General features: G+C 27.1%; 1 protein-coding gene across 2 annotated transcripts; it reads right to left on the bottom strand.

Annotated features, from left to right (window-relative positions):
* Positions 1–108: 108 nt before the first annotated feature.
* Positions 109–20,350, bottom strand: LOC124494456 (uncharacterized). 2 transcript variants are annotated; one of them, XM_047057624.2, is made up of 4 exons: positions 20,149–20,350; positions 20,000–20,068; positions 3,869–4,103; positions 109–2,690 (listed from the first exon to the last, which is right to left on the bottom strand). In XM_047057624.2, the coding sequence occupies exons 1-4, from the start codon at positions 20,184–20,186 to the stop codon at positions 2,475–2,477; spliced, it is 558 nt and encodes a 185-aa protein (XP_046913580.1). In that variant the 5' UTR covers positions 20,187–20,350; the 3' UTR covers positions 109–2,474. The 2 variants fall into 2 exon arrangements, with proteins under 2 accessions (XP_046913580.1, XP_075585478.1); XM_075729363.1 differs by having other exon boundaries at positions 20,000–20,340.
* Positions 20,351–20,713: the final 363 nt, after the last annotated feature.

Raw genomic sequence — 20,713 nt, 5'->3', positions numbered from 1 at the left:
ATTTCATTCGATTCAGATGAAAAGTTTGTTTGATTCTGTTTCTGTTCAGCATATTTTTTTTGGCTAATAAATCAGTCAATCGATTTGTTGGAATGAATCTCAAATGAATTCATTATTTTCAAGTGCAAATTTATTTTTATTCGATAATGTGTGTTTGGTGGTAGAATGAAGATTAATCATTGATTAATAAATAAAAAGCATCAAACATGATGACCAGAATGAACCTTTCTGGGTGTGTGGTAATCTTATTTATTTTTTTTTTTTTTATTCTTTAGAATGACAATGATTGAATGCCTATCTATCCAAAGTTTTTGTTGTTGTTGTTGTTGGTTTTTTTTGTCAGTTCAATTGGTTTTCTAATGAATCAAAGGAACATCAACCTAACAGCAGTTGTAAAAGTTATTATAAGTGCTGTACACATCAATTATCTATTGGAATAGAATATTCTTTGTTGTTGTTGTTTGGATTCTATAATAATGTTACATTGTTATTAATAAATGTTTTATGGCATTTATTTATCTATATATGTATGAATGTGTGTCCACATCTTATTCTGATTTTCAAAGTTTTTTTATGTCTATTTTATTAGTTTTTTTTTCTCTTTTTTAATATTGATCATCACCATCATCATCATCATCATCATCATCATTGATTATTTTATCATCGAATCAAATTACCAGAATTAGAGAAAAAACAAACAAACCATGCCAAAAACATAAAAATGAAGATGATAATGATGGTAACAAACAGAGAGAGAGAGAGAGAGAAAGAGAGAAGAGAAAAATAATGTCAATATAACAAATTAAATAACAATAATGATTCAATGAAGAGTGAAAAATATATAATAAAATCTGAAATTGAAAGATGTAGTAAAGAATTGATGAACAAAACAAAAAATTCTCTCTTTCTGTCTGTCTGTGTATTTGTCGTGTTTGGTCGTTCACTTGGGACTATGGGCTCTATCTATCACTCACTCTATCGTTCATATATTTTCTTTCTATATTTGATAATAACGAGATTGAAAATAAAAAAAAAATGCAGCAGGAACAATGGAAAAAAACGTTCAATGTAAAAACATCAAATATGGGACAATATATCATCAATTCTTTTATTTTCCATTATCAAAAAAAAAAAAAGATATGTTTGTTGATCGTAAATAAAAACCTTTCGATTCTACATCGCACACACAAGCACACACACACACAGACATTGATCAGATAAATATGTGCAAAACAACACACACACACATTTGAAGTGTGAAGAGATATTTAGGAGCCATTGTTACATTTTTTTTTATGTCTTTTGTATTTGATGATTGGAATTCAATGACACTATTGTGTGTTTTTTTTTGTTGTTGATGATATTCTTTGATTCAATCAATAATAATGATGATGATGATGATAGTAAATGTAGTAATGATGATGATGATGATGATAATCTGTGATATGCTCTATATCTCTGTGTTTCAGTGTTTGTGTGTGTGTGTGTGTTGATGACAAAATGATGATGATTCGATTTGGCCGTAGAAAAGTGTGGCCGGTATCATTTTATTATTTTATTTTTTTTGTATAAAAAAGGCATAATGAGTATTTTGGTTGGTTCGTATTCAATTTTTTTTTTATTCTTTGAAAATGATTATGATTCAGTTAATAATAATGATGATGATGATGATGATGATGATGATGAACTGTTTTTGTGGATATCGATTTGGGATAATGATCAAAAATTGTGTGTGTGTGAAGAAAAAAAATAATAGGGCTGTTGTAGAATTGAATATAATGTGATTTGATGTGAAATGAGAAAAAAATACAAGAGACATAGGATGATGATGAGAAGAAAAAAAATTGTATCAGAATTTTTTTTGGTTTGTCAATTTTTTCCATGTTTCTCATTTTTTTTTACAATTTTTTTTTTGTTTAAGCTATCAGAAAAAAAAGTAGTAAACATCATCATCAACAAACAAACAACCAAACAACCGACCAACCTCAATTATCATTTATATTAATATTAATAATATATAATATGGCTGTATTGGTCATTTTGTCATTCGAATTTCCATTTTTATTTTTTCCTGTAGTTATTTTATCATAAATATGATGATGATGATGTCCATTTCTTCACAAGATTTCTTCATTTTTTTTATAGTCTATGTTATTGTCAAAATTTTGGCCCAAAAAAAAATAAGTATATATGTGTGTTTGATGGTTTGTTTAACAAAAAAAAATGAAAATGAAAATGAAAATTTCTTCTTGTTAAAAGCAATAATATTGCACAACATTGTGAACAAACAAGATGATGATAATATAATCATTATATGATTAGTATATGATGTATTTAGTAATTTAGTAGTAGTTTTATTCACGCCCATTTAGAATTTTTTTTTGCTGTTTGTTTGTTCCAAAAAAAAAAAAAAAAAAAAATTTTTTTCACTTTTTTCATGTGTTTAGCGTTGTTGTTGTTGTTACTTGTTTACGCTAAAGTTGAATAGAACCTTCATGTAGCTCATCTACTGTATCACAGTGTACTTGATCGCCATTTGAATCAGTTTCCAATATGGTAGGCGTTCCAAATGGGCCAGTTGCATATTGTGAACGTAGATGACGATTCAATGTTTCACGTAATGCACTACTTTTTCGATATGATGTCACTACCAATACGACAAATATAATTATATAAATGACCAATACGACCTATTGTGTGAACAAAAAAAAAGATAACGAAAATAATTTTAAAATTAATATATCCAATCCAATTAATTGTAAAAAAAATCTATATTGTGTTAACATGGTAACTTTTGTGATGATGATGAAATCCAATGGCTAACAAAAAAGGTAATGAATGGCTGAATTTTTTGGTCATTCCTTTTAAATCTAAAATTACAAGATATTACAATGTAAACTAAGCTACAATGACATTCATATGATTGCTATCGGCAATGATAAATATTCTAGACATCAAACAATGAATGCATTTCAATTATTTTTGCTCATTCTTGGAATGTCAACTTTCATTTGGCCGGGGCCAGCCGATCGGTCGATTTTTGTTTCATTTTTTTTGTCCAGAGTATCCAAAGCTAATTTGTTATTTATGTTTTGAAAAAGTTTGACCGGTCGATAGCGAACAAAAAAAAAACCAGAATTCTTTTCCGAGTGTGATCCATTGCCGATGAACAATACATTGGACATAAATAGTCAACATGTTAACGTTGAAGCATTCAAGCAAATAATCATCATCATCATCACCACCAGACAACGACAGACAAGAATAACAAAAATAATGACCAAATTTTTTTGACAAACAAACTAAAATGATAAGAAACAACAAAAACAAAAGTAACAAAAAAAAATGGGCAAATAGGCATTGTGTTCACATAAATCTTTTGACATGAGTTCTTGAACCACGGAATATTTTTTGAAAATAAGAGTGTATCATCTTTTAGATTTACCGACCGGCGGCCTATTTCAAGAAGAATTTCAACATTGCACCACAAACAACGGATAAACAAACAAACCATTTCACATTTTGTGTATATAAGGCTATCGAAAATAGGAAAAAAAATGTTCATTATTCCAAAGTTTGGCAATTTTTTTTTTGTATTTCAAAAAAAGATTTAAATTGGATTTATCTTGCCATTTTTTTTTGCATGACACAAATACTATGAAGTGTACACATTTTATATTTTGCCTACTGTAAAATTCGTAAAATTGAAAATGGAAATGAGTAATAAAATTTTGAAAATGAACTAAATGTCCTTAGGCTTAAAGATAATTTAAAAATTTAAAAATAATAAATTCATTTGAAAGTTCATTGTGGTTGGTTGTGACCAAAAAAAAAAAAAAAAATAAAATAACATTACAAACACACATACCGTAACATAGATGATAGCATCACGAGATTGGGCCGAAAATACGACCTGTACGGATTCATTATCACCACCATTTATTCCAACAATACCATTATGTCCCATTGAATCATAATGTGCATTTGATGATGGTATCAATCGACACAATAATGAAGTAGATGATAATGATGAGGATGATGATGATATTGATTGAGATGAATGTGATGCCGTTGATGAACGAGATCCAATTGGATCAGTTAGGCTAGAATTATTAAGAAAAAAAATTATAATTAAAAATTCTGTTAACGGGTTTTATGTCTATGCGGATAAGTGGTTATTTGAAGAAATGAATTTTGAAAATTTTTCTCAAAATTTCTTGAAAATTCTCAAATGAATGAAATCATTCTTTTTTGTGCAAATAAAGAAAATTTGTAAGCAAAATATGCAAATTAAATGGTGCTTGTAAAAAAGTGTTAGTAGTGAACCAAAAAAAAAACTTGATTCTAATTGTGTGTATTGGAAATTCTGTTTATATCACTCCCGCACACACACATACACAGAATATTGATTTTATTAAAAGTTTTTATTATTCTTTTTTTTTGTTTGTACCCTTGTATTTGTTTATTCAGCTACAATTTTTTTCTCTTCTCCTCATTCATTGAGAAATTTTAGAGACTTTTTAACTTTTTATCAACAAACAAACAAAGTAATTTAGGCAAATAATTATCAAATTCAAATTTATCATCGTTTCAATTCAAGTGGATGTAGACTTTGTGTTGAAAATTTGTTATCCATTATTGTTGTTGATTCATTCATTCATTCATTCATTCAGAATTCAGAAATTAAAGTTCCAAATTGTAAGTCAGTTTTCAAGTTTCAAGTCCTATGAATGGATGAACCATGCCCAACAACGCTCCACATAAAAATATCATGCATGCACAAGTTCAATTCCATTCAATTCTTTTAGCCAAAAAATACAACAGAATAAAAAATAATAACATTGAAGGCACATTCTCATTTTGTTTCATTTGAGTTAATTATTTGCAAATTTGTGTGTGTGTGTGTGCGTGTATTTTCTAGATAGGAAAAAAAGGTTTTCAAATTTTCATCCATTTCTCTCTATTTTTTTTTTTGTAATAATCATCAACATTTGTGCCGAATAAATGAATGCTGAGTAGATAAATGAATGAATGAATGAATGATTAGATGGCTTAATTAAACATTCAAATATTGTTAGGTCCAGTTATACAGTCAATTGCATATAGTACTAACCAAGAATGAATAAAAAAAAGAGGAAAGAGTAAAAAATAATTCTAATAAACATGACAATGAATGGATATAGAAATGAGCGAAAAAAAATTGATTGCAAAAAAACCAAAGCTCAATCATCATCATCATCATAAATGAGAATATATATTTCTTGGAATTCTAAAAATTTCCTAAATATACACGACTAATGCTTTTTTTTCTCTAAAGATTCTTAATTTCATATGGTTATGGTTCCAATTGCATTGTATATGGCGAAATCGTTGACGATAATGTTGATGATGATGATGGCCATCAAAATCTTTATTAAGAGAATCAAGAAAAAGTTGAACCTTGCGTGATGAAAACTAATTCTTTTTTTTTTTTACTTGGATTTTTCCCCATCACCATTAGAGATACCGACCAAAGTGCTAAATGGCAATAGGAAAAAGTTATAAAAGATTTTTTTTTAGATTTAGTTTGAGTATGATGATCAAGGCTACCATCATCATCATACAATCATGAATAATATTTGAATAACTCTTTGAATGACGTACAGAATAAAAAAAAGTGCATGATTCTTTCAGGGGGGCAAAAAAAATATGAAAATAATAACAAATGAATAATAAATAGGATTCTCTATACTACTAAATAGAAAAGAATGATTATAAAGTATGTAGAATCCATATGGACATTTATATTTCATTTGGTTTTTGTTAAGTCTGTACATGTATATATGTATGGTAAACAAATTTCATCGTGTTTTTACCCGAGAAAAAAAATTCGATTACAAATAAATAATGAAAGGTGTTAATCTTATAATCGATTATGATCATATTATAAATGTTCAAGGATCATTCATTCAACAACTTAATCTTTTTGCAAGAAACATGAAATCAAACAACAAAAACCTCTTTTTTTCTCTTGAATAAAAAATTAATATCATATTTTTGCACTGCAAAAACATGCGTATTGTATTCTACCAGAAAAAAAACAGAGTCAGATTAAGTGAAATCCATTTGGTTTGATGTAACAAAAATAAGGTATATGATTCTTTCGTGTTGTTTTTTTTGTTTGTTGATAACGACAAATTGAAATAAATGTATTTCTAACAAGAAAAAAAAATTCAATTCAATTTGATTATGAATCGGAAACCATATTTTTCGGAGAGAGAAAAAAATTTTCAATAGAAAATAGCTCGAAATAAAAACATATTTCTAATACAGATACATTATCTGTATATTATTTGTGAAGTCCATTAAAATATGATTCCAGGATATTATCAAAAAAAAAACGCAAGAAGATCATATCATTCATAAACATTTCATTTTTGTCACATTTCAATGATAAGCAAAAAAAAACAAAACAAAACACAAATGATTCTCATACATGATCAGTGCATAAAATATAAAAAATTCTACAGAATTTTTTTTTCTGTCCAATATTCATATCTTATTCCTAATTCATTCATTCATTCAAATATCATTCAAAATCTAATGCATGTAAATGATAAAAATACGATGAAAAGAAAGCAAAAAAAAAAATCATTTGAATTCAACGAAAAAAAAATCAAAATAAAAGAGAAAAAAAAGAAGAAATATCAATATTGATCATAAGTCTATCTCTCATATTAATATTACTATTTGTGTTTGGCCTAAAAAAATAATAATAATGAAAAAAAAAATCAAATCAGTCATGCACAGAAAAAAAAATGTCATTGTTGTATTATTCTTGTTTTGACATTGTTGGATTCACTCATTCATTCATTCATTATCATTATCGTCATCGTCCTCATCATCATCATTCATGACCCATAGAAACTAGAATCAAGGTAGGTATGTATGTATGAGTGCATTCACAGTTTGTTCATTCATTTTGATTTGATTTTGATATATGTGGCTCGAGTATTTGTACACACACACACAGAGAGAGAGATACAAAATTCTTTCATAATAATAATAATATATTTGATTTGATTTAATTCAATTTCATTTCAATTCTATCATTCAGTTGGTCGGTCGGTTGGTTGGTTGGTCGATATTGCGTAAGCAAAAAAAAATGTAATGAATTGATAGAATCGGGTGTGTATATTATATATATAAAAAAAACCATATTGTCAAGTATTCCATTGAATTTCATTGTCATTATTATTGTAATGTTGGTTGTGATATAAGGAGCTATATTTATCATCTCAATGCACACACACATACACATATACACAATCTGTCAACATATTTGATGAAAGACATAATGATGTGATGGCATTATCATTATTTCATTTTGGTAATGAAAAAAAATGAAAAAAAACGGAAAAAGATCAGATTCAATCTATATGTATGATTCTGGATGGACAAAAATGAATGAATAAAGTCAATTTCAATGAATTTTACATCTTACACATATGAAAATGAAAATGAAAACGCCTGTATATTATATGCACAATCATCTATCTGAACAATGAATTGTATAAAAACATTCATTTCAAAATCATTGATAGAAATTCAATTTATCTGTATTGAATATTGTTGTATGTGAATATTATCATCATTATCATTGTGGTCTACTATTACTATTATCATGTATATTCGATATTCGTCAATTGATAATACCAAATGTCGTATAATAATAGCCTATAGACAGGATTGGTGGCATATGAAATATCATCATATCCATAATTTTTTTTTTCATAATAATAATAATAATTTCTATCTAGATAAAGAATAGCCAGAAATGAGAGAAAAAAAATTTCCTATAAACTAGCTATTATTTGGTAATTAGGATTTTTTTTTTCTTCATTTCATCCAGACTAGATAGATGATTATACAATTTTAATGATGGCCATAATGATGATGATGATGATGTCAACGAGCTTTAGTTACTTTCTATATTTCATGATTATATTGGACATGAATTCTGAAAAAAATAATTCACTATCAACGCTCATTCAGAATTTTAGTGATGAAGATGAAAGAAAAATTTTTCAATTATCTTAGTTCTGTGTGTGTGTGTGTTTGAAACAATTATTTCTAAATTATCATTAAGCTAACATTGTCTAGTAAATGAGCTTTAAGTTGTAGTAGTAGTAGTAATAGTACTAGTAGTTCTTGTTGTTAACACGATATGTTTCTTGATGATTCTTCGTGAATATTCTCAACATCATGATGTATGGTGTGTAATATGTGTGTGTGTGCGTGTTTGAATGAATGAAGAAAAGAAAACTCAAAAAAAATTCATTTCAGAAAATACATGCACAAATGACAAGTTTGAAAATATATTTCAATTTTAAATAAAAAAAATGTTGAATGTTTTTTTTCTCTTCTCTTTCTTTCTACCGTTCTTTCCATCTGCATTGAACATATGAATTGAATGAATGATGGAATTTGAAGAATTTAAGCATTATTCAATATATAAATGGTCAGTGCTTATTGGAGGGGAATGATTCCATATATATATATAGGAAACCATGTGAAAACAGAAATTATAACAGGAAAATTCTAGTCGTTAAAATCATTTTCGATATTACAGACAAAAAAAAGATGTTCACCAAATAGGAAAAACATGAGAATCATGTTTTAGTCGTAACAATTTCTATGAAAAAAAATGAAAAAACGAAAGAAATGTCTATGCGTTTTCGTTTGAATGGAAAGCTGTGAATGATAATCATTTCTTGAAATTGAAAGCTCAAATAATCTTGACCAAAAAAAAACGACGATAACTACAACAACCATACAGGAAAAAAAGTAATTCGTGACAGCGAAGAAATGATGATGATCATCATCATCGTTATGAAGCTTTAAGCATTCACATTCATCACAATTACAATTTTTTTTTCTCTAAGATTAACTTAGCTGAAAAAGAAGAAATAACGACAAAAAAACTTTAACCTTGGCCAAGGACAATAACAACACCAACACCAACAACAACAACAACAACAACAACAACAATAAAACCTACTGATTATGGTATACTCGGCAAATTCCTTTTGGCAGCATTGAAAAAAAACCCATGTATGTATGTAATGCCCTATAGGTGAAGATTACACACCGAGATAGATAAATGAGAATATATATATAGAATCGCTACCACCAGATACAAAATATTAATTCAAAAAAAATAATGATGATGATAGTTATAACAATACGAGTGTAATAGACTTCTTCGAAGAACAATGTGTAATAGAATAGAAATGATAATACCCACACGCACCTGGCCCAGAATTTTGACAGTGAAGCCGATATTCTAGGAGCTACATTGTGTATAATGTCATCGTGTATGTATGTGAAGAATATTGAGAATACAATACAATAAGTATGATGGTCATTTTTTTCCTATGTCCGATTGGTGGCGCTAATTGATTTGTAATTTTTTTTTCTTTATTCTCATTCTTTAATGAAATTTCTATTCCATTATTATTAAATTAATTCGAAATGATGATGTAAGCATTAACTATTCGAAATTGTCATAATGGATGAATGGAAAATAATTGAAATGAAAGAATTTTTTTTTTCGATATTATTGAATTAGTTATCCATAGTCTTTGTCAATCAATTAAATTTAACCAATCAATGAAGAAATACATTACATAGACAAATTTCAACACAAAATAATATAGAAATTCAATTTGATAAAAGTGTGACGATTTGTTACTAACCACAGAATAAACAATACATACACACCAACAAAAAAAAACATCGAAATCCACTTAAACGATGAATAAAAATTAGTCAATCAAGGATATACATTCACAATCAAGTGAAAAAAAAATCAAAATGGAATAAAAATGAGAATTTTAACAAAGTGATTGAGTGAAAGTGAGAAATTTCTTTTCTATTTTTTCCCCATGTAATGAAAATGATAAAATTCCCATTGGAATCATCAGATTTTTTTTCGAAATCCATTCAGTTATATCAAATATTTGTGGTGAAATGAAATAAATGGTTAGTAATAAGAATTCTGGATGCGACGATACTTTGTTTTAGGACATTATTTTCAAAAAGAATGATTATTTATTCTCTATTACATTCTATTGATCCAATTTATTTAAGCGTATATAGTCTACGAAAAACAAAAATTGTCTCTCTGTAGCGTAAAAGACAATGTTAGATGGAAGAATTTAGAAAATTGATATTTTTTGCACACAATTCAAAAAAAACCATTCATCAACAACAATGTTTGGCCAATCATGTTTAATCATTTATGTGATTGTATTCGTTGAAACATAAGTAATGATAATTCCAGGTATTGGTACAATTGATTTATCGATACATTCAGCTTATGTGCTATTACTACGATGATGATGAAGTTGATAATAAATTAAATGAAATTAAACTTGGATTTGATGACATACAGACTAAACTACTATTACTACTACTACTACTACTAGTGAAGTAATGAGAAAAAAAAACTGTCAGAAAATTTATCATTTATACAATTCTGTTTTCACACACACACAACAGAATAAAATGCCAAAAAAAATGAGCGTAAAGAATGATTGATAATGAGACTAACAACGGTGTTATAAAAAAAACAAAAAAAATAATGGGCAACTTTTTTCTTTGGTACTTTTCAATGTGTTTTACTGTTATGATGAAGATGCCACCATTGACATGGATCAAATCATTGAAAACAAAGATTCCATTCACAAAAGAAAGAATTTCATCCAAAAAAATTATCATTATTTTAGCTTGTTATAATGGCAAAGTTTAAAAGTTTTTTTTCTTCTTCTTCTCCATCATCACCATCTTGTTTTTCAAAAAGTTATGAAAAAAAAAATTTTTTTTTGTTTCTTTCAAGCTCATTAAATCAAACAACAACTACAACAAAAACAGTCAAAGACAGTGCACACACACACACACCATCGATATCTGTCTGAATCGATGAAAATGGCTTATTTGTTTGTTTGTTTTTTGTTCGTATAATTTATGATATTAGTCATTTTTTTTAAGTTGAGAATTTCAACAAAAAAAACTCGACAACATTTGAATTTCAATTTAAATTTTCAATAAGAAGGCAGAAAAAATGGCCGAAAAAAAATAAAACAAAACAAAATCAAATGAATTGAACCAAAATTCAAGTACAACCAACTAGAGAATATCATTTTTGTGTGTGTGTGTGTGTGTATGATTTTAGATGTATTAAACTTGAATTATTATTATTAACACTAGATTCTTCTTGTTTCTTTCTTACGCTCACAATTTGGTTGTCATGGTACTCAAAATGTTATTATTAAAATAATGATAACAACATGAAAGCTGACATATTGGTTGTTGAAATAATTTCACATTTGACATAAACAGAATTTGAAATGAAACAGAATTTGAAATAAACAAAAAAAAAACACAATCATAATAATAATAATAAACTCAATCGATGACAATTGAATCGATCACTAATTTTGAGCCTTCTTAAAAGCTTAAAATTTTGTACGAAACTAAAACCTCAAAATAAATAGGAAAAAATGAATGTTCAAGCAATTTTTTTTTCATTTGTCCAATTTGATCGAAATATAGATAATATATGATCAAACAAACAAAACAATCGAAAAATGACCAATGGCTATGAACAGTTATTATTATTTTTTCTTTTTTGTTTTGTTTTGTTCTTGCTAAATTATTTGTAATGTTTATTATTATTATAATAATAATAACAACGACAACAATCTTGAAAATGAGATACTAAAGAGGCCAGAAGCAAAGAATTTTTTTTTTGTTCTCAGATATTTCCGATGAGAAATGGTGAAGAAAAAATAATAAAGAAAAGAGAGAGAGAGAGAAATGTGTAGATGACACTCTTTTCGTATGAATAAATGAATGGCAAGTGCCATCATCATAATGGTCATCATCATCATAATAAACAACCAAAGAATATCGATTCACATAGAATAATAGGCTCGTAGGTCAATAAATGAAAACGAGAAAAAAAAATTTTTTTTGTATGAATGAATGATTTTCACATAAATTATACATATCTTTTCATATATACACACACACAAACACAATTGGAATTGTCAATTTCATTTAGATGAATAAAAAAAAACTCGATGAATTGTCAAGTAATCAAACAGACAATAGTGAACAAGATAATATAAATGGATAAGGAGAGAATGAAAAAAAAATAAAAAATCGACAACGATAATGACAACATTTTAAGAGAGAGAGAGAAAAAAAAAGACAGACAATTTTGGGAAGATTCTCAGTAAGTTGTACCATGTTTTTTGTTTTGGAGCTGGATCAAAATGGTATAAAGAGAAAGAAAAAAATTTTTTTTTCAAAAACGAACACCTAAAAATATGGTTTTTCTTGCCCGAATTTTTCGTTTAAAATTGAGCATCCAAACTGGACTGATGTTGAGATATATTTACGAAAAAAAATGAGAATTTGAAATCATAAAAAAGAAAAAAATTGTCATCATCATAATCGGAAATGTCAGCTAAACAAAATGGTGAAAGAAAAATCAATATCATTGTTATCGTGATTTGAATTGTTGAAAATTTGAATGAAATGAAAATAAAAATTCCATTCTCCACTACAGAATCATATAATATTCATCATTATCATGGGCTAGCATTAAAAAATTGTGATAGTAAAATGATGATGATGATGATGATGATGAGGAAAAATTCTGATTTTATAGTAGAAAAAAACATTAATCTAATTCAAAATGTTGTGAATTCTACAATACTATTCTAGTTGTATATTCAAACGTAATCAGAATCGTAAGGCCAAATAGAATCAGAATTGTAAATATAATTTCTCTCCATTCACATTGATTCATTCATCCGTTTATTTTTATCGTTTATTTAAACGAACAAAACATGGAGAGTATCAAAGAAAAAAAAATCTTTGCTTTCATTCTCATTGAAGAATGATGAAGTCAAGTTTAGAAACCCGTTAGACACTATAATAATGTCGTATTATTATCGAATCAGTCGCTTTTTCTGATTCATTAATTGAGTTTTCATCATCGCATTTTGCTTTAATATTTTCGATTCATCCATTTATACAATGACAACAATCGACAAACTTGGCGTTCCTCAAATCATGTTCAGGAATTCTTCGAAATTAATGAATAATATGAAAAAGATGATGACAAAAAAAACGAAAAACTAATTGTTATGAGAGATAGAGAAAAAAAAATCAACATTCAAAATATTCGTTGTTTGCTAAAGATGTTGAATTTCAATTTTCCTCTCTCGCTTGATTGAATTCATTTATTTTTACATTTGCAAATATTTTCAACATTTATTTTGCCTATGCTATGCCACACAACTACTGGCTATTCATTGATGATGATGATGATGATGATGATGATGGTGGTGGTATTTCGCATTATTCCCACCATTAAAAAACAGCGGCAGCAGTGTATTATGTTTTCCGGAGGTGAAAAAAAAATAATGGCAAGAGAAAATAGAAATATTTGACTTTGGCCGGATTCCCATCTGCTGTCATTCATACATTCATTCATTCATTCATTCATTTATCCATTCAATCTTTGTCTATCAAAAGCGACATTATCACTAATGTGCGAGGTGATTGTGCGTGTGTGTGTGTGTGGTTGTATGTTTTTTTCATTTCAAATATGAATCGTGGCAGACGGAACTATTCTATTGGAAGTCAATAAAAAAAAAATATTGAAAAAAGTCAAAAAGAAAAAAAAATATAGAACGGCTGCTTTATTTTTGAGTAAATATTCAGTTGAATAAATGAAATGGAAAATTATTAATATTTTTTTTTCTTTGGTTTTATTTCTTCAAAAAAACGTTCTTATTCTGGAACACACAGAACAAAAAAAAAATTGTCATTTGTCATCAAATTATTTATTTGAACATTCGAACATTGAAAGTTGAAATTGATTTTATTGCTTTGAAAAAGAGAAAAAAAACATCCCAAAAAACAGTAATGAAACAGTCATCTATATGATTAACGATAATGAGAAAAAAAACTAATACCAATAGGACTATTTATTTATTTACATATTTAAACGACTCATTTACGTTCATTGATTGTTTTTTTTTTACTTGCATTCATTTTTGAATAATATAAGGGGTCATTGACAATGAACATTCCGATACTTGAGGAATGAAATTTTTTTTTTTTTTTTTTTTGGGAAATAATCACATAGACAGTGGTTGTGTGTGTGTGCGTGAATGATTAAAATTCCATCATGATGATGATGATGATGATGATCACCATCAATTATAATATATCGAGCATGTTGGAAAGAAAAAAAAATTGCTTTCTTGCATGTTTTCTTTTTTTATTTTTTTTCCATTCACATTCCAACTTGCACCAACATTTTAGATTCGTGTTGAAATTATATTGAATAGCAACAACAACAACAACAACAACTACAACAACTTGTCATAAATTTGGGGACACTTTTCTTTTTTTGATAAATGATATAAAAACTTATACAGAACATCAAGATGGATTGTGAATGGAGGAGTTGAAAATAAAATTACAAAAAAAAATGGGGGGAAAAAAAGGAATACAAAATTTATCATAATCATCATCATCATCGTCATCACCATCAACACCAAATGATCGATTGATCGATCGATTACAGCAATCATCATCATCATCATCATCATCATATAATCACCATGGAAAAACGATTCCTCAACTTTTTGTTGTTGTTGTTGTTGTTGAGAAAATAGTCTATTGGGAAAAAAAATTTGTGGGTAGGTGAATTTTGTATCAAATTTTGCTTCTCATTTCATGGGAATAAAAATAATAATAATATGAAAGAAAATAAAAGCAACCAAAAAAAAAAAAAAAAAAAAACAGAATAAACCGATTGGATTCATATCAATTGATTTCGGTTGTATCGAATGTAGATTGTAATCATGAATGATAGTATCAGTTTTTGTTTTCTTCTTATGTTTCGTATGATACTCGAATCGTATCGAACTACTATTTACAATATAATTGAAAAAAAGAGATTCTATCATCTATATATCGAAATCAAGATCATAAGATTTTTTTTTATATTCTCGTTTCAGATATAAATAGTGAGAAACAATAATCAATACCCATAGTCATCATTAGTATCATTCGCATTTTGTTTTCTGTGATGTATTCCGTAGTAATAATAATCTATTTTCGTGTTGTTGTCGTTGTTCCTGTTAGCAATCATCATCATTGAATATAACACTGAATTCATGAAAAACAAATACGATGATCATATTGAGAGAGAGAGAGAGAGAAAAAAAGGAAATTAAAAAAAACGATAAAAAACAACAACGACAACAAAAACGAAGATGAAAAATTAAGTCTCTTGAGTACAATCAACTACCCATCAAACGACAATCGACATTGTGGCCATAGAAGTCGAACGAATGAGAAAAGATGGAAAAAAACAAACAAATTACATTCTACATTCCAACTTCAAGGATAACTATTCAACTAACAAAAATAGATAGAGAGAATGAATCTAAAAATGTAAGAATGTAATTGATAGGAACTACTGTGTTTGTTTGTTTATATTTTTTATCATTATCATTCTCATCATTGAAAATCGAATCAAATTTATACTTTGAAGAACATTTGATTTCTTTTTTTAGAAAAAAAAATTGGAAATTCTAGTAGAAAATTATTGATTTAATGCGTGGCAACAACAATTTTTTTTCCAAATATCATAAATTGTTGATTTCAATTTAATAAATTGGCAATTTCATGTTGCTCATTCTTCACTAAAATGTTATGATCCTAATAATAATTTTTTTTCACCAAAAAAAATTCTGATCAAAATCATAATGATAATGATGATGAAGATGGAAACCAAATCTAGTCTGATCAAGATAAAAAATCGAATGAAATGAAAAAAAAATTTCAATTGAACTGTAAACAAAACAAAATTACATGATGGACAAATTGCCCTAGAGATATTAGTGATGTTTTTAATAAATGCAATGTGCCATATAAATACATTAAAAAGAACGAAAAAAAAACAAACAAACAAACAAACAGAATCAAATCGAAAATAGTTCCTGATATGAACTTATAGACATGAAAAAAAATCATGTTCATATAATTAGATAAATTTAACCACAAAGGACATTATCTTGTCCTTCAATGTCTCAAATCACTATATCATGATAATCGAATGTCAGAATTTTTTTTTCTGGTGTGAGCAGACAAGAAAAAATTGAATATGTATCCTTTTTTTGTGCATAAAATTCTTTTCTTTTGAATCATAAATAAGATTCTTTCGTTTTTAACTAGAAAAACAGAAAGATCTTGAATATGTGTGTGTGTTTTTGAATAGCATAGGATTTTTTTTTAAAAATTTTTTCCCACGGTTACATTATTCCTATCACAATTTGGCACCAAAAGAAAATAAACAAAAAAAACAAATGTAAAAATTCGCATGTATGAAACAAATACGGAGAAAAATGATATGAACAAATCCTAATGAGACAAAAAGAAAGAGAAAAACTAAATTCTTATGAAATTCACTCACTGGCATAGATCAATGATGATGTTTATCAATCCATAATGATTTTAAACCAAGGTAGTACTACTGTAATAAGAAAAATTCGTCAAAAATTCATTATATAAAGATATCAAAATCAGAACGACATTCAACCGGAAAAATTTAATTTATCAACCAAATTAACCGGATGAATGGATCATGAACACAAGAAAAAAAAATGAAATAAAATTATAGAATTCAAAAAAAAACCGAACAAGTTCAAAGGTATAAAATGAACAATATATTAGTTTTATATTTCACAAAAAATGACGATTATTATTATTATTATTTCCGCCGTAAAAAAAACAAAAAAAAATTCTGTACTACAAAGAATAGAAAGAAAAAAAAATACAGCCATTAAGTGCAATATGAGAACAAACGATACCAATGTGTTGGAGAAGGAATGTAACGAATTCGAATACATGATACAACAACAACAACAACAATACACACACAAGAATCCAGTGAACGAGGCCGATCGACACCATAAATTTTAGACAGTCATTATTATAGTGATGTATAGAAAAGAAAATGAAACCTTCAAACAAGAAATATCAATTTTTCTTGGGTTTTTTTCTCTCTTTTTTTTAATAATAATAACTAGTTAGTCGTTTTCTTTTTTTTTCGTTTATTATTATTAGTATAATGTTCTTGTTTAGAATAAGAAAAAGGAAAAAAAACTACTGAAAAAACATGTGAAAATAAGAATAACCAAGCAAGTTGAACCAACAACCAAGAAAAAAAAATAAAATAATGAATGAACGAATGAACAGATTGTTATAATGATGATGATGATGATGATGATTATTTATTCTACGTTATATATGGAAATAAAAAGATGAAATGCAAACTAAAAAAAAAAAAATGCCAGAATGAGATATGATGAAATTTATAAGAGACACAAAGAGTGTGTTAAGCCAGATGAGATGTTCCAGAAATTTCATCAAAAAAAAAATTACCTTACAGCTCTGTATATATATATGCCGGCTAATATGTTTGGATGCTGTTTTTTTTCATTGTTGTTGTTGTTGTTATGATTATAGAAGCCTGATAATCATTATACTAATGAAATTTCATTAGACATATGAAAAACAGAAGCAAACAATGAGAAAGAAAGAAATCAAATAATAAAGAAATAAATGAAAAATGCATAAAGTGAATAAGAAAACAAGGCAGAAAAAAAATGAATATAATATGTAACGACGATAACGATAAATTAATAAACAATGAAGCCAAAAATGTCACATGTGTTATCATTATTATCATTATTTTTATTCATTTTTTTCGTGATGAAAACAATATATTTATATCTAGGCAGGCAAACAAATAATTTGATAAAAAATTCTGTGTGTGTGTGTGTTCGTAAGCATTATATTTCTTTTATCTACAATAAACAGTTAGAATTATTATTATAACAATCAGATGATCAACAAATAAATTTTAAAGGCTAGTTTTTTTTCCAGTACATTTTCTTCTGGTTTATTTCTTGACATTTAAAGATAGAATTTAAAGTTGAAAACAAAATCATAAATGATAACATTATTTGATTAGACAATGTATGGAAACTGTATCAATAACCAAGATGTGTGCATGGAAACTTTGTGTGTGTGTGTGTGTTTATAATGATCGCTCAACCAAACCATCCAAGAATCCAAAGTAAGACATCATTCATTCACATTTTATTTTACTACAAAAAAAAATCGAAATTGTCGATAATAATTGTCGAATATATAACAATTATTTGTGTTTTTGATATTGAAAAGAAACAAGACAAAGAAAGAGAAAAAAAAACAAATCAAACTCATAAAACAGCTAAACAATCAATTTCTGTCAGATAAAAATGTATTATTTACTTGAATTGGTAGAATCAGAAAAAAATGACATGATGATGATCATGATGATGGGCGATAAAAAAAAACCAATTGAAGAGAATTCAAATCTCGTTACCATTAGATACAATGTAATAGAATAATAATAATAATAAATATATATCCATAGAAGTTCATAGTGTGTTTTATTTGTGCATGTGTAACAATATCCTTATGTCAATTAAAATAGCCAATTTTCAAAAAATGGCTAAAAATAACCACTCTATTTTTTTTCTTATTAACTGAGTGACCAATATAAACGGAATCAAATTTCAAATTCAATGTGTTTTTCAATTATAATGATAATTGTGTTCAAAGTACAGTGTGTTCAAACCAGTGATCAGAACGAAAAAAAAAGTTTTCGTTTCAATTCAATTCAATTGAATTTAACTCCCATAAAAAAAACAATCTTTTTTTTCTAATCTTTTCATTTTAAAGTTTCTATGAAAAAAAAGGTCAATTGTGATTGTTTTGTGTATTGTTGTATCCAATCAATAAAAAAACTTTAATCCAAAGCTTTTAAAGCATTTGATATTTGTCAATAAATGAATTTTTATCCCCCAAAAAAAATTGCAATTTATCTGTGTGATGTGTATAAAAAAAAATTGGGATGGGTAAACTCTTCAAAAAGCTTACATTCAATTTTTTCGAAATAATGATTAATTGCTGAAAGTGTTTTTTTTTGGTCTGGATAGAAAATGGCAATTGGTAATTAATAATAATCGATTAACGTCTTTTTACTTCATGATGTGTAGAGAGAATGGAAGAAATAGAGATAGAGAGTTCATTACATTCAATGCTCATCGTTATATCGACTGTTTAATAATAATAATAATAATATCGGCGATAAGATCGATTTCGATCGAAAACTAATTTCCGAAAATTTTTGAATCGATCACCAAAAAAAAAAAACGAAACGAAGCAAGAAAGAAAGAAAAGCGATCCGATTATTATATCGAACATAACATTTCATATATTATAATAGGCATATTAATAGCCCCCCGACCTTTTGGCACTTCTATCGTTTTTTTTTGGTCGAATTATTCATCGATATATGTTTATCGTTCTATGTAAATGATGTGATCATCAATTCATCGATCATTTACATTTTTCTTTATTTCTATTCTTTTTTTTACCGGTTCGAATGGAATTTTGTTATTTATAGTCATCATCATCATCATTGTTGTTGTTGTTGTTGTTGTTTATGAATATATAACAAGCAAAGAATAAAAATATAACTAGAATCTATAGAACCGGAAATCTATTGTTGTTTTCATGGAATGGACTACATGTATTCGACGTGATTATAATAACAATGATGATGATGATGATGATGACATTACAAAGCAGAATTTTTATTCAATGAAAATATTGAAAACAATGTACAGACAAGATGAAAATGACAGGAAAATGAAATTTATTGTTTTAAATTTTGCCTAGGTATATTTTACCATTGTTCAAAAGATAAAAAAAATATTGTAAAAAATTTTGCATACATGCGTGTGTTTCGATTGTAGTTGATAGAAATAATACAAAAAAAAAATGACTGACGCATATACGACAATACACTTACCAATTATGAGTGGATCCTAAGCTTGGTATTCGCATGATGATATCGATAATGTTAATGATCGCAATTCTTCTAGAATTTTTTTTTGTTTTTTTATTCAAAAGCTTGATAAGGAATTTATTTGTCATATAAACAAACACACGTACACATACACATAATTCCTGAGAATAACTTTATAGGAAATTTTCATCAATATTTTTTGCTATTGGCAAATAATCATATCGTCAACATCATCATATTATTCATGTGGATTGAATGTAAATCTGGAGAAAAAACGAACACCGGATCGGACAAAAGATATATCAACGTTTTTAGAGATTGTACTTGAATCGTCAATTGCACGAACGTAAATGATCGTAGAAAAAACGATGAACAAGACAAGACGATAGATCTCAAAAATTGAAAGAATCGAATGTAGCCTGCCTAAGAATACTGCGCATATATATGAACTACAAACATTCATTCATTCAAATTGAAGGTAATCATGTGATTATTCTTGCACATGCGTCTGTTGATTGATAACCGATAAATTTATGGAGAAAAAAAATGAATAAAATAAAATTTGCCGCCAAATCCAAGCCATACAAAAATCCAAATATCATTTTTAGAATGGATCATTTTAACTGATTATTATAATGATGCTAAAATGATTTAAAAAACCATTATAAAAATACAACAGTGATCCAACTAAAAATTTGTATACAAGAAAAAAAAACC

This window comes from Dermatophagoides farinae, chromosome 3 (genome assembly GCF_024713945.1).
Source record: "Dermatophagoides farinae isolate YC_2012a chromosome 3, ASM2471394v1, whole genome shotgun sequence".
In the NCBI taxonomy this organism is placed as follows: domain Eukaryota; kingdom Metazoa; phylum Arthropoda; class Arachnida; order Sarcoptiformes; family Pyroglyphidae; genus Dermatophagoides; species Dermatophagoides farinae.
The sequence above is the reverse complement of the archived record's forward strand: the minus strand, read 5'-3'. Positions and strand labels throughout refer to the sequence as shown.